Source organism: Mandrillus leucophaeus, unplaced genomic scaffold (assembly GCF_000951045.1).
Source record: "Mandrillus leucophaeus isolate KB7577 unplaced genomic scaffold, Mleu.le_1.0 Scaffold602, whole genome shotgun sequence".
NCBI classification, from domain to species: domain Eukaryota; kingdom Metazoa; phylum Chordata; class Mammalia; order Primates; family Cercopithecidae; genus Mandrillus; species Mandrillus leucophaeus.
In genome coordinates, this window is record NW_012106498.1 from 601,677 (window position 1) to 617,993 (window position 16,317).

General features: G+C 45.7%; 1 protein-coding gene and 1 pseudogene across 1 annotated transcript; both read right to left on the minus strand.

Moving 5' to 3' along the window:
• Positions 1-1,685: 1,685 nt before the first annotated feature.
• TEX37 (testis expressed 37) lies at positions 1,686-6,630 on the minus strand. The gene is made up of 4 exons (XM_011999825.1): positions 6,499-6,630; positions 5,608-5,644; positions 4,776-4,868; positions 1,686-2,216 (listed from the first exon to the last, which is right to left on the minus strand). Exons 2-4 carry the CDS (start codon positions 5,632-5,634, stop codon positions 1,794-1,796), a joined length of 543 nt encoding a protein of 180 aa, XP_011855215.1. The 5' UTR covers positions 5,635-5,644; positions 6,499-6,630; the 3' UTR covers positions 1,686-1,793.
• Positions 6,631-9,013: 2,383 nt separating this feature from the next.
• LOC105553695 overlaps positions 9,014-16,317 on the minus strand; it is a 23,046-nt pseudogene continuing 15,742 nt past the window's right edge.

Consider the following 16,317-nt stretch of genomic DNA (forward strand, 5'->3'; position numbering starts at 1 on the left):
CTACTAAAAAATACAAAAAACTAGCCGGGCGAGGTGGCGGGCGCCTGTAGTCCCAGCTACTCGGGAGGCTGAGGGAGGAGAATGGCGTGAACCCGGGAGGCAGAGCTTGCAGTGAGCTGAGATCCGGCCACTGCACTCCAGCCTGGGCGACAAAGTGAGACTCCGTCTCAAAAAAAAAAAAAAAAAAAAAAATTAAACCCCTCATTTTTAGCTGGGAACATGGCCATCCAAAATAGAGATTATACTTCCCGGCCTTCCTCAGAGTTTGGTATGGCTGTATAATTAAGCTCTGACCAACGGGACAAGACAGTAAGTGAAGAATATCATTTCTGCATTGTGCTGCTAAAAGAAAAGTATCTGTATCCCCCTGGTTATTCTTCTTTCTGCTAACTGAAAAATGTCAACAACTGAATCAGCCACTGTATCAGTCAGCCTGGGCTGCCATAACAAAACACCACAGACTGGGCAACTAAAACAACAGAAATTTATTTTCTCACAGTTCTGGAGGCTGGGAAGTCCAAGTTCAAGGTCCAGCAGGGTTTGGTCTCTGGTGGGGGCTCTCTTCCTGACTTGGACACAGCTGCCTTCAGAGCGTCCTCCCATGACCATTCCTCAGTGTATGTACATGGATAGAAAGATCTCTTTCTCTTCCTCTTCTCATAAGGACGCCTATTAGAAGAGGTGTCCTGCTGGATTAAGGCCCTACTCTTATGCCCTCAATTAACCTTAATTGCCTCCTAAAAACTTTATTTCCAAATACAATCACATTGGGGGTTAGAGTTTCAACATATGCATTTGTGGGATACATAATTCAGGTCATAGCATCCACCTTGGACCTAGAGATGAAGCCACAACAAACATGTTCTACCCTCCTAACTGTCTACCTCTGAACTATTAGGCAAGAGAGAAATAAACTAGCATGTTGGTCAAGTTACTATGTTTTGGTTCTCTTTGTTATAGCCACTTAACCTATTTCCTCACTGACTCATACGTATGTATGTTTACGTGCATTCCACTGAGCAAGAAGAAAAGTATGAAACAATGCCCTTTAAACTGTTGCTGTTGATTGCTACAAGGCAGGAGTGATGGATAAACTACAATAAGAATATTGAGGGGAAAAGTTATCCAACAGCACCTCACGTTTTGCAGTCACAGCCAATATCTAGATGACTGTGGGAAACATACTTTTCCCAGCTTTATTAATAAATGCTTAAAACAGTAAGAATATTTACAATAGGACTCTTCCCCCCTCCCTCCACCTGCCCAAGACCAAGTCTCACTCTGTTGCCCAGGCTGGAGTGCAGTGGTGTGATCTCAGCTCACTGCAACCTCTGCCTTCTGGGTTCAAGTGACTCTTGTGCCTTAGCCTCCCGAGTAGCTGGGACTACAGGTGTAAGCCACCACACCTGGCTAATTTTTGTATTACCATGTTGGCCAGGCTGGTCTTGAACTCCTGACCTTAGGTGATCCACCTGCCTTGGCTTCCCAAAGTCTGGGATTATAGGCATGAGCCACAGCACCCGGCCAGGATTCTTAATTATAATGAAACATGAGACAAATTTCAGTTCTAAATACACACTGATTTCCCCTCCCTCCCTCTCTTCCTCTCTCTGCAATGGGCATGCTGTAGCCCAGGGCAGCCCAGGGAGAGAGGTAGAATGAATATGATCCCAGGGTCCCATTGCAGTTGGAACATCTTTCCAGTTTTATTTTCAGTTCTCCTCTCTGCACTCCAAGGTCGTAGGATTTCCACATGCCCTTGGAAGAGCCTTTGGAAGATATTTTCATCCTTCCTACTGGTAAAATGGCATCAAGGGTCCCCACCGGTTCAAGATAGGGACCTTGACTATATGGTGATGAAGACAGGGACACCCTGGCAGTAGCAGGTAGCCTTTGGCTATCTCTGCAGCAGGCTGGTGCTTGGGATCCAGGAGGCACGGAAAGTCAGCACTCCGGAGGAGCTGGTTGGGGTCACCCTGGGCCAGGTGCAGATCGTGGGAAGCTGGATATGTGAAATGGCAGGTACTGGTGAACTTGCGCTTGTCCTCCCATGTGGTCTCACGTTCCTGTGATGGGAAGAAGCCAGGAAGTCCCAGGTCTTTGGCAGTCATGTGGGGTCTTTTGAAAGCAGGGTACCCATCCGTTAGCTTGGGGTTGGGGTTAGGGATGGGCCTATAAAACTCTTTGTCCCGGAGTTGAGCATCGAGCTTTGCCTGCTGTGGAAACAAATCACACATGAATGGAGGGGTGAGAGACGAGAGATGATGTAGCTTTTCTTGGAAGCATCCAAGACAGAGCACACCCTTCTTTGCTTTATTTTTTTAAAACTTTAAATTTGTCCTTGAATGTAACCTATACAGCAGAGGGAATACTGAAATTACACAAAAGAGCTTGTAGTGAAAAGTAAGTCTCTTTTCCATTCTCCTCCTCCCTCGGTTCCCATTTCCAGAGACAACCACTGCTATCAGTGCTTTTTGTGTCTCTCTAGAAATATTTGATGTGCATATAAACATGTATGTGTATATCTTCTTCCCTTGGTTTGTACAGAAATGATGAATATTATATTCCATTCCACACTTTGCTTCCATTAAATAACATCTCAGAGATTGATCCATCTTTGTTTGTTTAGATCTTCTTTTCTCAGTGGGGAAACCTCAGGACAAGAAAAGATTTTTAAGTAATCTTGAAAAGAGAAAATGATAAAGGAAAAAACTGATAAATCTAACTATATTAAAAATCACAATTCACACTCCCTGAAATATTTAGTGCAAAGACAAACCACAAACTGGAGAAGAGTTTATCCGCATATATAACTGACAAATGAAAAATGCTTAGGGCCAGATGTGGTGGCTCGCGCCTGTAATCCCAGCAATTTGGGAGGCCGAGGTGAGTGGATCACTTGAGGACAGGAGTTCGAGACCAGCCTGGCCAACATGGTGAAACCTCATCTCCACTAAAAATACAAAAGTTAGCTGGGTGTGGTGGTGCACGCCTGTAATTCCAGCTACTCAGGAGGCTGAGGCAGGAGAATCACTTGAACCCGGGAGGCAGAGGTTGCAGTGAGCCGAGATTGCACCACTGCACTCCAAAAAAAAAAAAAAAAAAGGAAAAATGCTTGGAATATTTTTTAGAAGTCCTACAAATTAATAAGAAAAAGACAAGCAACCCAGTAGAAAAATGAGCAAAAGACATGAACAGACATTTTATAAAATAACAAATCTCCATCAACAAATGAAAAAGTGGCCAACCTCATTAATAGTCAGTGAAATGAAAATTATGACCACAGGAAAATATGATTTTGCACCCACCAAACTGGCAAAAATTAAAATATCTGCCAATACCAAGCAATGGCAACATTGCAGAGCAACAGAAGTAACCGTCTCCTGCTGGCTATAATGTAAATTGGTGCAACCGCTCTGGAAAACAGTGATTTTACCTAATACTCCATGACAAATAATTCCACTCCTGGAGTGGATAAACACTTGAACATTAGGATGTGTCTTATCTCATCTTCAATGCAGCATTTGGGAGTGGGAAGAGTAGGAACAAAGTGCCCAAATGTCCACCAATAAGAAGGGACAGATACAGAAGAGACAAATACAGTACACTGTGGCATATTCACGCAACGTGATACTATGCAACAGAAAATGAATAATACACCATAATGCTTAGCAAAAAGTGACAATTGCAGAAGGGTACAAATTCAATATGTAATAAAGTTCAAAAAGGCAAAACCAAACAATTTGTTTGAAGGGATATATACATATAAGGTAAAATGAGTTTTTAGAAAAACACACAAGGGAACGATTTTTTGGGGGAGGGATAGAGTTTCGCTCTGGTTCCCTCCCAGGTTCAAGCGATTCTCTTGTCTCAGTCTTCCAGACAGCTGAGAATACAAGCGTGCACCAACACGTCAGGCTAATTTTTGTAATTTTTGTAGAGACGGGATTTCGCCACATCGGCCAGGCTGGTCTCAAACTGCTGGCCTCAAACTCCTGGTCTCAAACCCCTGGCCTCAACTCTTGCCTGCCTTGGCCTCCCAAAATGCTGGGATTACAGGTGTGAGCCACTGCAATTGGCCTACGAGGGAATGATTAACCACTTCTGGAGATGGGAGGAGGGGTAAATCTGTGGGCTAACCAAGAGGCTACAAGGTACTGCTACTGTTAATGTGCCATGTTTTAAGCTGTCTGTAATGGTTATATCGGTGTTTATCAGTGTAATTTAAATTGTAAATGTGTATTAGTTATAATCTTTTGTATGCAAGACATATTTGATGTACATTTGAAAACATACACACATGGCCGGCCACGGTGGCTCACGCCTGTAATCCCAGCACTTTGGGAGGCCAAGGCAGGTGGATCACGAGGTCAGGATTTCAAGATCAGCCTGGCCAAAATGGTGAAATCCCATCTCTACTAAAAATACAAAAGTTAGCCAACGTGGTGGCAGGCACCTGTAATCCCAGCGACTAGGGAGGTTGAGGCAGGAGAATTGCTTGAACCAGGACAGGCGGCAGAACTTGTAGTGAGCCGAGATTGCGCCACTACACTCCAGCCTGGGTGATAGAGTGAGACTCCGTCTCAAAAAAAAAAAAAAAAAAAAATACATACACATACATGCACATGCACATAAAAGATCTCTAAGTCACATCTCCTGGCATTGGATAGTGTTCTAACAAGTGCCCAAATGTTCACATTTGTAATACAAATGAAGCAATAGAGGGGATTTCAGTGGACAGTTGATTGAATGACAGGACTTGCGTGCCTTCCTACCTCTTGCGGCGTGACCCTGGAGTATTTGTGCTTCCTGTAGGGTTGATAGTCGACCATGTGGGAGCTTTGGTATATGTCTAAATCCACAGAGTCCTAAAGCACAAGGAGAATATAAAACAAGAGATTCCCCCTTGTCACTCCTCCACTTAAAGCCATTCAATGGCTGCTTGCTGTTTGTAGGACAAAGGCTGACTTTGGGCCTGACATTCAGAGCCCAGATGATCTGGCTGTGACCCACTTTTACCATCCCACCACCTTCCTGCCCTCTCTACTCCAGCCTCACTTCCTCCCGCTCGCACGGGCCTGGCATGTGCTTTTTCCTATCTCCTGATGGAAATGCAAGTTGCCCTCCTCACAGACTAGCAAACTCCTATCTATCCTCTAAGACCCAGACTAAATGTCACTTCCCCAAAACATCTCTCCCACCCTTTTATTCTCCACCTCCCAAGGGTTAAACCCTTTCCTTGTTCCTCACAACCCTCCACAACAGCACTTACAGGGTGTACTGCGATGGATTTAATAAAGTACACTAGATCAGGTTTAGTGTACTTAGACATCTCTGCAGTCCCAAAGCCCAGCATAGGGCCTGGCACACTGTGGGTACCTAATAAGCGCATGTTGAGTAAATAACTGAACCCTCAGAAAATTACAAAGAAGAGAACTCAGTTCTCTTCTTGTACAAAAAGCCAAAAACAAAAAACAAAAAAAAACCAAAACTATCATTCCAGAAAGATGAGAAGGAGGAGCCTCAAGGAGCCTGGCCCTTCCAGGGGCTTGCTGAGGCTACCCAACTCTGAGACCATCACAGGGGACAGTAACCCACATCACTCACCTGTCCCGGGTATTTCACACTTGCCATGGTGAAAGACCTAGACATAGACAAGTTGTTTAGCCCTGCTCTGCCACAGACAAGGAAAGCAGCCATTATCTTCAAGCTGTGCCAATGCAGCATGGCTGCCCCAGCTTTCTTAGCCCACTCCTCCCCATCTTCCCTGGGCTCCCACCCTGCATGTCACTCCATCATCAAGGGGTTGGTGGTGATACCAGGGTCCCTGGGGCAAAAGGGCTGGAGCAGGACTCAGGAAGAATGAGGGTTGTGTAGAAGATCACATTTACTGATCAGGTTCACTGTTTGAGAGGTATATCTGATCCTAGGGCAAGTGGAGTGCTGGTAAATGTTTAACAACCATGTTTTCAGGGAAAATAGGCCCTGGGTTTATAGCATCTGCTAATTTCTGTGGTGTAAATGCTCCTATCGTGGCTCATTTCAGGCTATCAACATAATTATCATTGGCACTGAGTTGCACAGATGTGCACAGGATGGGCTCTTGTGAGCCAGTATGAACTGGCTCCTGCTCACATGTTCCTCTGAACCAGGCCTCAGCACTCCCCCTGGATGGAGGAAGGCCCAGGCCTAGGACTCAGAGCCACCTTTATTCAGAGGGGAGTATCCAAGGTGAAGAAAGTTGCAAGACTCTGCATTCCCAGTTGAACGACAGTAGTTTGTAGGCCTAACTCCGACCCCTCCCTTCCAGCCCTAAAGTCCTAGCAGGGCCCTCACTGCACAGACTGCTTGTGTGCATGGCCCCCTAGATCCTTGAGGGGTACTCCACTGCATTCCCAGGGAACCCTCCCCTAAGCCCCACTCCCTTCAGCAGACAGTGGCCCAGCAGGGTGGTGCCCAGACCTCAACAAACCCCTGCGTTCCCTTCCTTTTGCTCACAGACAGCTTCTCTCCTAGGGCTGGGGACCAGCTGCCATGCAGACAGAGCCGACCCTTTCTTCTGCCAGGGCAAGAAGACGCTCCTGCCCTCCCACCTCCAGGTGCCCTTGCCACATGGAGAGTCCTGTTGCTGTGTCCCACTGCCACGCCTGTCTTTGAGTTGAGCCCTAACCTATGATGAGGGTCCCTGTCATTGTGAGGTGGGTGGGTGGGTGGGTGGCTGCTCGGGCTGCCTGCAGGTCAGTTCCCCTGTCCCTGGCTCACTAGAGCCAACATGAATCCTGGCAGCACTGGAAGGTCTTGGGGACCAGTGCTTTCTGACACTCTACAGAATCTCTCTGTTCCTAGGAGAGAAAGGTAAATAGAGCCCACGTGGTTTATAACATCAGACTGTGTGTGACTAAATCCACTTCGCACCATAGACTGCCACCCAGGCCTCGGTTGCCTGACAGGCTGGCTCAAAATTGTCAAAATGTCATACTTTTTGACATTCATAGTGTGTGGCTACAATAAAAAAAAAAATATACAGAAACAAGCTTTGGTGAGGATGTGGAGAAATTAAAACCATATGATTTAGCAAGACCACTTCTAGTTATAAACAAAAAAGAATCGAAAGCAAGGGCTCAAATGGATACCTGTACCCCAATGTTCACAACAGCATGATTCACAATAGTCAAAAGGTAGAAACAACTTAAATGTCCTTCAGAGATGAATGGATTTGGGATATATGTACAATGGAATATTATTCAGCCTTAAAAGGGAGGCCGGGCGCAGTGGCTCATGCCTGTAATCCCAGCAACTTGGGAGGCCGAGGCAGGCGGGTTGCCTGAGGTCAGGAGTTCTAGACCAGCCTGACTAACATAGAGAAACCCTATCTCTACTGAAAATAGAAAAATTAGCCAGGCGTGGTGGTGCATGCCTGTAGTCCCAGCTACTCAGGAGGCTGAGCCGAGATCACACCACTGCACGCCAGCCCGGGTGACAGAGCGAGACTCTGTCTCGAAACAAAATTTAAGAGAAAAAAAAAAGGGAAGGCAATTCTGACACATGCTGCAGCATGGATAAATCTTGAGGACATTATGCTAAGTGAAATAAAGCAAAATAAGTCGGTCACAAAAAGACAAATGCTACATGATTCCACTTCTGTGAGGTACCTAGAGAAGTACAATTCATAGAGATAGAAAATAGAATGATAGTTGCCAGAGACTGAGGGGAGGAACGGGGAGTTATTGTTTAATGGATATGAAGTTTTTGTTTCAGAATATTTTAAAAAGTTCTGGGAGGCCGGGCGCGGTGGCTCAAGCCTGTAATCCCAGCACTTTGGGAGGCCGAGACGGGCGGATCACAAGGTCAGGAGATCGAGACCATCCTAGCTAACACGGTGAAACCCCGTCTCTACTAAAAAATACAAAAAACTAGCCGGGCCAGGTGGCGGGTGCCTGTAGTCCCAGCTACTCGGGAGGCTGAGGCAGGAGAATGGCGTAAACCCGGGAGGCGGAGCTTATAGTGAGCCGAGATCCGGCCACTGCACTCCAGCCTGGGCCACAGAGCGAAACTCCGTCTCAAAAAAAAAAAAAAAAAGTTCTGAGAATGGATGGTGGTGATGGTTGCCCATTGTGAATGTATTTAATGCCACTGAATTATGCACATAAAAGTGATTAAAATGGTAAACTTTGTTATATATGTTAAATTGTATATATATTTGTGTATATTATATATTTTTATGTAATTATATAAAAATATGTATATTTAATTATATATTATATTAAACATATATATGTTATATATTATATTATATATATATATAATTTTTTAAAATATTCATGTATTTCTTCTCAGAACATACAAACTTATCTTCTCAGAGAATAGAAAACAGAGATTTCACTCAGTGACAAAGATGGACACAGCCAGTTCACCCTGTCCCCCTATCTACTTAGAAAATCCCCTGCGGGAGGGGATGCCTAGAGCACACAGCACCCCTTGGTGCGGGGCTGTGCACAAGTCTAAAGGCGCTCGACTTTACCATCCAAACAGGAAAACAGCTGTCCAGATGACAGGAAGATTCCACTGTCCGTAATCTTCACGGTGCCAGGTCCTCTGAGGCATCTAGGGCAACGATGCTGCTGCAGTTTATACAGTTACACAGTCAAGTCTGTGCCAAAGGAGGTCCCATCACGCAGCCAGGTTTCTGTTCAGTCTGGGCAGCAATGCCAAATGGCTGCCCCCATAGCCTGGCATGAGCTGATGGCCCAGTGCAATCCCAAAGCAAAGAAGGGCAGAGCTGGGCCAAAAAGCTGTGGTAATTTCCTCTCCCTGCCTCCAACAGCGTTGTCCGCTCCTTTTGTAGCCCCACACGCAGGCCTTCCGACCTGAGGGTCTGGGCTAGCGACTCTGATTGTTTTCCTAAGCCCCCATAACCCAAGAATGAGGACCTGGAAAGAGGGATGTGAGGTTTCTGAAGAACAGGCATCAGGCAGCTTCGGAGATGCCCTCAGCCCACAGGAAGAGTGCTGTGTCAGGCAAAGATGGTCTCTTTCTGGCACTTCTTGGTGAGGATGCTGCCTGGCTTATGCTGGGCATCTGGGTTGTTGGCTAGTGGAAGACACTGGGCTTTCCAGGATGGCTTGCTTCAGCTCGTAGAACACAGCAGAGTCCTCTTTTGTGAGGAAGGTGATGGCCACCCTACTCTTGCCTGCTCGTCCCATGCAGCCAATGGGGTGGATGTAATCTTCAATATTTTTGGCCATATCATAGTTGACAACCATAGACACATCTTGGATGTCAATACCACGACCAGCCACATCTGTAGCCACTAAAATATCCTTGGCCCCAGCCCTGAGGTTGGGATTTGAATAATCCACCTTCTTTAAGGGACACTTCCTCCATAAAGCTTTCCTTTATCTCACTAGGTGCCACCATAGACTCATTTATCCAACCAATATTTACTGAGCACTTATTTTGTGTTTGGGCATTGTTCTGAACTTTATAGACACAAGAATGACAAAAATAGATGGAAATCTCTGCTTACATTCCAGTGAGATGAAAACACAGGCCGGGCGCGGTGGCTCAAGCCTGTAATCCCAGCACTTTGGGAGGCCGAGACGGGCGGATCACGAGGTCAGGAGATCGAGACCATCCTGGCTAACACAGAGAAACCCCGTCTCTACTAAAAAATGCAAAAAACTAGCCGGGCGAGGTGGCGGGCGCCTGTAGTCCGAGGGAGGAGAATGGCGACAGAGCCAGACTCCGTCCCCCAAAAAAAAAAAAAAAGAAAACACGGAGTAAACACAATAATAAGTAGGTCACCCTCCATAGATAGAGAAAATAAGCCAGGTGATGCACAAGAGGATGACTAGTGGGCACTTCAGATGGGAGGTCCAAGAAGGTCTCTCCTAGAGGGTGATGTTATAGTAGAGATCTGAAGCATGGGAAAGAACCAGCCATGCAAAGATCTGGAGGCTGATTCCAGAAACAGCAATCAGCTAGTGCAAAGCCTAAAGGCAGGAACCACTGAGAACAAGAAGAACAAGTCACGTGCCTAGAAAGAAGTGAATGATGGGCAAGGTCAAGAGATTGAGTCAGCTGGAAATCTCTGGCATTCCTCTTCTTTCTTTAATGAAATGCCAACTTCCCCTCAGAGAACTGCTTCTTGCCTTTCTTTGGTTTGAGTGTGTCCACAGAATTCATGTGTTAGAAATTTAGTCCCCAGCATGGCAGTGTTGGGAGGTGAGGCCTTTTAAGATTCGAGTAGGTGGTTAAGAGGGATTAATGCCGCTTTCTTGGGACTGCGTTAATTCTCGCCATAATGAGTGAGCTATTGCTGTCTCAGGACTGGATTAGTTACCCCAAGAGCCAGTTGTTATAAAGTGAGGCCGCCCCTTATGTTTCACCACTTTTGCACACACTCACTTGCCCTCCCACTTTTGTACCACGTTATAATATAGTATGAAAGGCCTTGCTAGAAGCCGCTGCCATGCCCTTGAACTTCCTGACCTCAAAAACCGTGAGCCAAATAAACTTCTGGGTTTTGTTGTTGTTTTTGTTTTTATTGAGATGGAGCCTTGCTCTGTTGCCCAGGCTGGAGTGTGCAATGGCGCAATCTTGGTTCACTGCAATCTCTGCCTCTTGGGTTCAAGCAATCCTCCCACCTCAGCCTCCTGAGTAACTAGGATTATTGGCATGCACCACCACGCCTAACTAACTTTTTTCATATTTTTAATGGAGACAAGGTTCCACCATGTTGGCCAGGCTGCTCCCAAACTTCTGAACTCAATTCATCTGCCTGCCTCGGCCTCCCAAAGTGCTAGGATTACAGGCGTCAGCCACCAGGCCCAGACTTAAACTTCTGTTTTTTTATAAATTACCTAGTTTTTTGTATTCTGTTATAGCAACAAAAAATGGACTAGGACACTCCCGTTTGGGGATCACATGGTGTGGGTGGTGCTGATCCTACTCCAACTCTAAATGGGCACATTGCCACCAGAATATTCCACTCTCTAGGCCAGAGTGATTGATTCAGGGAGAGGCTCATGATCCAAGCTGGACTGATGAGTGCCATCCCTAGCTCTTGGGAAGGAAGAGCTGAAACAGCAGACACTAAGAACCATGTGAGCCTCAAGCTGCCTGAAGCCACTGTGTAGAGAAAGTCAGGCCAATAATAAAATCAGCACAAAGAAAAAAATACCCAAGAGATAGAAACAGCAATAGCATTTTGACTAACACTGAGCCCCTGGATATAACCATGCCTGAAGTTTGACCTACATCTACACCTCGCAGTTTATGTGAACCAGTACATTCCCTTTCTTACTAATGCCAATTTCAGATGAGTTTCTGTAACTGTCAGCTGAAACAATACCTACAAATTCAAGGTTGGAGAGCTCACATAGTTATTTCTCCTAACTGTGGGATTCTTGAGGGAAAGAGCTGGATCTTACTTTTTATTACTCAGTGCATGGACACTTAAGTGTGGGGATTTAAGAAGTGCTTATGAATTAAATAAAACTGAAAGAGATGGCAAAGGCTAAGGCAAAGAACAGAGTGGCCACAGGGATAAGAGTAGAGGGGACAGCTGGGGCATAACAAGTGATTTTTGTGACTCAAGTATGTCTTTTTCAGAAAAATATTACCAAGTACACTTTTGGAGTCCTGAATTCAAATTCGGATACTTGCTATCCTCATGTCTTTGAGTAAATCATGTAAGATTAATAAAAGGCAGTCTGATCATCTGTAAAACAGAGGTAACATCTACCTGAAAAGAGCGTAGGAAGTCAACAGATATGTCTGTGAAGGTGCTTAGTGTTCTTCATACCAGTATTTGCCCCCATATTTTTTGAGTTCCTGCTGTATCTCAGGCATTGTGCAAGGGCCTGGAATTATGGTAACGAAATAAAATAGAAATGGTCTCTGTCCTTATGAAGTTACAGTACGGTGGCAGATAAATATTCAAATCATCACACAAGTGAGTCTTTCATTACAATTTTGACAAGTGCCATGAAGGAGAAATGTGGAGTAGCGGAGGTTGATCCAGTCTTGGGATCTGGTCAGAGAAGACTTGCCTCAAGCAATGACATTTTAACTCAGTTCTAAAGGGGAAGGAGAGTTCTGTTCACTGCCCTAGGGCAGGAAATGGACTTCCCAAGTGTAGGAGAGAAGCTGCTCTGCTGGAGCAGAGCCAGGAGGGACAAGGGCAGCTCCAGATGAGGCTGGAGAGGGGATGCTACCTCATCAAGCAAGGTATGGGAAGAACTTTTGACTTTATCCATTGTAGGCCACTGGATGATGATGATGATGATGATGATGATGATGGCTGGGACAGCTGGATGAGACGGCAGTAGATATGGAGAGAAGTGAGTAGGTTCAAGAGACGTTAGGAAAGTAGACCACATAGGATTTAATCATTATCAAGAAGAGGCAGTGGCAAGACAGAGTAGGTTCAAAAAGATTCCCAGATTTCTCAAATAAGCCATTGGAACTTGATGGTCCTTTGCTGAGGTGGGAAGGGCAGAAGGAGGCATCAGTTTGGGAAGTGCTATGGTTTGAATATTTGTCCCCTCCAAAACTCATGTGGAAATTTAATCTTCTATGTAGCAGGACTGAGAGGTGGGGACTTTACAAGGTGACTGAGTCATGAGGGCTCTTCATGAATTAATGAATTAATGGGTTAGTGGAGTAATGGGTTATCATGGGAGGGCAACTGGTGTCTTTAGAAGAAGAGGAAAAGAGACCTGAGCTAGCATGTTAGCATGCCCAGCCCCTCACCAGGTGATGCTCTGCTCTGCTTTGGGACTCTGAAGAGTTCCCACCAGCAGGAAGGCTGTCACCAGATACGGCCCCTTGGCCTTGGACATCTCAGCCTTTGTAACTGTGAGAAATAAATGACTTTTCTTTATTAATTACCCAGTTTCAGACATTCTGTTATAAGCAACAGAAAATGAACTAATGCCAGGAATAAATCTGTGAGTGCAGTTGGGATCATATTCCAGTTGTGGAGCCTGTGTGGTTTCCAAGAAGAGGCGCGTAAACACCATGAGCAGAAGGGTTTATAGTTCAGAGAAGAAAGTTCTGAACATGTTATACACTGTGGAATTGCTGGATATAGGCGGTACTGGAAGCCAACAGGGAGGATGGACAATATCCCTAATTTAGGTACCGTAGCCTCCCAAGGAGCCCTGCAGAGCAACACTGCCCTGACACTAAAAGGTATCCTGTGCCTCCCAAATGGAGCGTTCAAGGGCAGCAGAAGGGAAATCAGGCCAGAAGGATGATAAGGTCACTGGCACTTGTGCTCAGGCCTTGCTGGTCCATGTACTCGAGCCTCTTTTTAACCCCCTTTGTGTGCTACCTTCACTGCAGTCAGGTTTTTTTTTTTTTTTGTCTTTTTTCCTTTTTTTTTGAGATAGTCTCACTCTGTCACCCAGGCTGGAGTACAGTGACACGATCTTGGCTCACTGCAACCTCTGCCTCCTGGGTTCAAGCGATTCTCCTGCCTCAGTCTCCTGAGTAGCTGGGATTATAGGCATGCACCACCACGCCCAGCTAGTTTTTGTATTTTTAGTAGAGACGGGATTTCACCATGTTGGTCAGGCTGGTCTCGAACTCCTGACCTCATGATCCGCCCGCCTCGGCCTCCCAAAGTGCTGGGATTACAGGCGTGAGCCACTGCGCCCGGCATGTTTCTGCAGAATCTCTTAGCTTCAGTGCCAATGCAGCGACGTTAGTGCAACAAGCTGCAGGAGTGGCAGGACCCTCAGCTCAGCCAACCACTGGTTCTGGCAGTGTGGACAAGTCACTTCGCTCCCAGGAGCTCAGTGCCCTCTTCACTGAGATTGAAATCCTCAGTGCCTGCACAGGCTTCCTCCATCCCAGACGACCACATAGTTACTGAACTTTGAGTGAGCTTGCCCTGAAACACTGCGAAACATCATGTTGTACCAATTTCTAAGTTTTTACAACGCAATACATGTGATTTTTTCTGAAGTTCAAAACGGGTAAATGTTTTCATGGTTCTCATTTTCTCCTTTAGCAGCAGGCAAGGGAGAATCTTTCCCTACATTTGTAAGAGATGAAAAATAACCCAGAAAGCAAATCCTGCTTTCATTTTGTTAAAGTTTAAATCACATCCAAATTTTGGGTTCAAATTGTGTAAGGTAAGATAAACCAAATTATATTATTTAAAAAAAAAAACTCATATAGAAATATGAGTGTATTTCTGGAAGCACGGTTACGTTAAAATAAACATTATTTTAAAGGATGCAAAAAAAGGTGTATGGACAAGATCCAATAAACAGGTTATACAAAGCAGGGGCACACCAAAGGCCCTCAACAAGCATCATTCCTCCTTCTCCCCTGCTACCTCCAGTGAGGATACTCACCTCTAAATCTAAATATCTATACTGAGAAAATAACCCCATACATATACAACAGGGTTAGATGTGAAAACTAAAGAAGAAAAATATCAATTACTTAACACCTAGTCTGGTATGCTGTAGGAGTTAAATTATTGTAACCTTCATTCATTCGACGGAAATAGGAACAAGATCACCCCAAAAGTCATCTGAGAGTGACTCCCACATCTCCTACCATAGCCTGGAGAGAGCTGGGCCCCAAATTTCGGCCTATGCAAATTCAGTATGTTAATATTGTTAAATCACAGGAGGAAATTCTTCTCCCCAATCAGAAGCCCTCAACTTCCTCCAGGTTTATATTAAAGGGATTACAATCCATTTCCTTCCTAATACGGCTAATGCGCTATGGGAAGCCCTCAGGCCAGGGATTAAAGCATTTATGCCTTTAATTAGGAGCAACCCTTCCCTTAGAGCCTGAAACACAAACAGCAGGTCGACACTACAAAGGCCTCCTCCCCAGCGCGGTGGGGATATTGCTCCCTCTCCAGGAGCCTGGAGCCTCCAAGAGCTTTAGCAAACACTGCCTTTCCCAAACGAGATGTCTTAGCCAGGAGGGCCCTCGTCAGAAATAGAAACCCCTTCACCTGAAGAACAAACAAACAAAAAACAGATCTCGAGTTAATTCAGGATCAGCCCCTGCCGCACAGCAGGGAAGGTGAGAGGAATCCATTTCGTTAAGGGGCCCTGCGGAATCTCCAGATCTCCAGGAGGGATCCGGGATGCTGATTGTCCCACCGCTGCAAACACACTGGGTCATTAGCTTTCAAGTGGATGGCTCTGAAAATTAAGACGTGATTGTGCTTCGGAGAGGTGTGTCCCCAACTGGATGCCTTCAGGAGCCCCACACACAGGGTCTGTCGTCCTTTTCCATTCTAGATTCATAGAAACTAGCTGGGTCACCTAGCACAGGGTTTCTCCAAGGGCAGCCCAATGACCCTCTTCTTCAGAGTCCCCTGGGATACATACTAAAATCCAGATTTCTGCTGCCACACTTGTGTCAGAATCTCTGGGAAATGAAGCCAACCCTGGACTTCTAACAAGCTTTATTGGAGATTCTGTGATTCTTACGCATGGGTAAGAGGACCATGGCTGGGCCACCCCCACTGTTTATAGACGGGGGAGCTGAGGCCCAAAATCTTCCAGGGATGGACAGAGGCAGACAGCCAATCAAAGGTCTGGTCTGGGATGCTTTCGGGGTGGTGAATGTGCACAGTACCTGAGAAATGATACCAGGCGCAGTGGCTCACGCCTGTAATCCCAGCACTTTGGGAGGTCGAGGCGGGCGGATCATGAGGTCAAGAGTTCGAGACCAGCCTGACCAACATGGTGAAATTGTTAAACTGAGATAAGAACTCGGGACCTTTTGCTTCATTTGTTCAACGCACAAGTATTGACTGTCTTTGGTGAGCGAGGCATGGTGCTAGATGCTGTGTGTGTGTGTGTGTGTGTGTGTGTGGTCATAGGAAGGAAGGTGTTGGTGGATGATGATAAAAGATGAGATACGCTGTGTTCCTGCCATCCAGCACTTTACACACTGGGAGAGAGAGGAAGCAGGAAGTGTCCAAAGAAAGCACATGCAGGGAAGTGCAGAGGCAGGCCAGGGTCATCTGGAGTTGAGGGAGACTGAAGAAATGGCAGAGAACAGGTAGTGATGAAATCAAGTGTTAGATGAGGAACATCCTTCTCTTGTCCAAATTTGGTTCATCCCTGAAGCCTCAGCCACTGCCTGGCTTCTGGTGGGAACCATTTCCTGACTGCTCATTCTCACCCACATCCCTTTTCTCTGAACATTTATGGCACTTCAGCAGATATTTGTCACTTACTTTATGCCATGTCCATGTCTTTGTTTAGTTGTGCTTTTTTTTTTTTTTTTTTTTTTGGGCTTCCCCCACAAAAAACTATTTGAGCTGCCTTT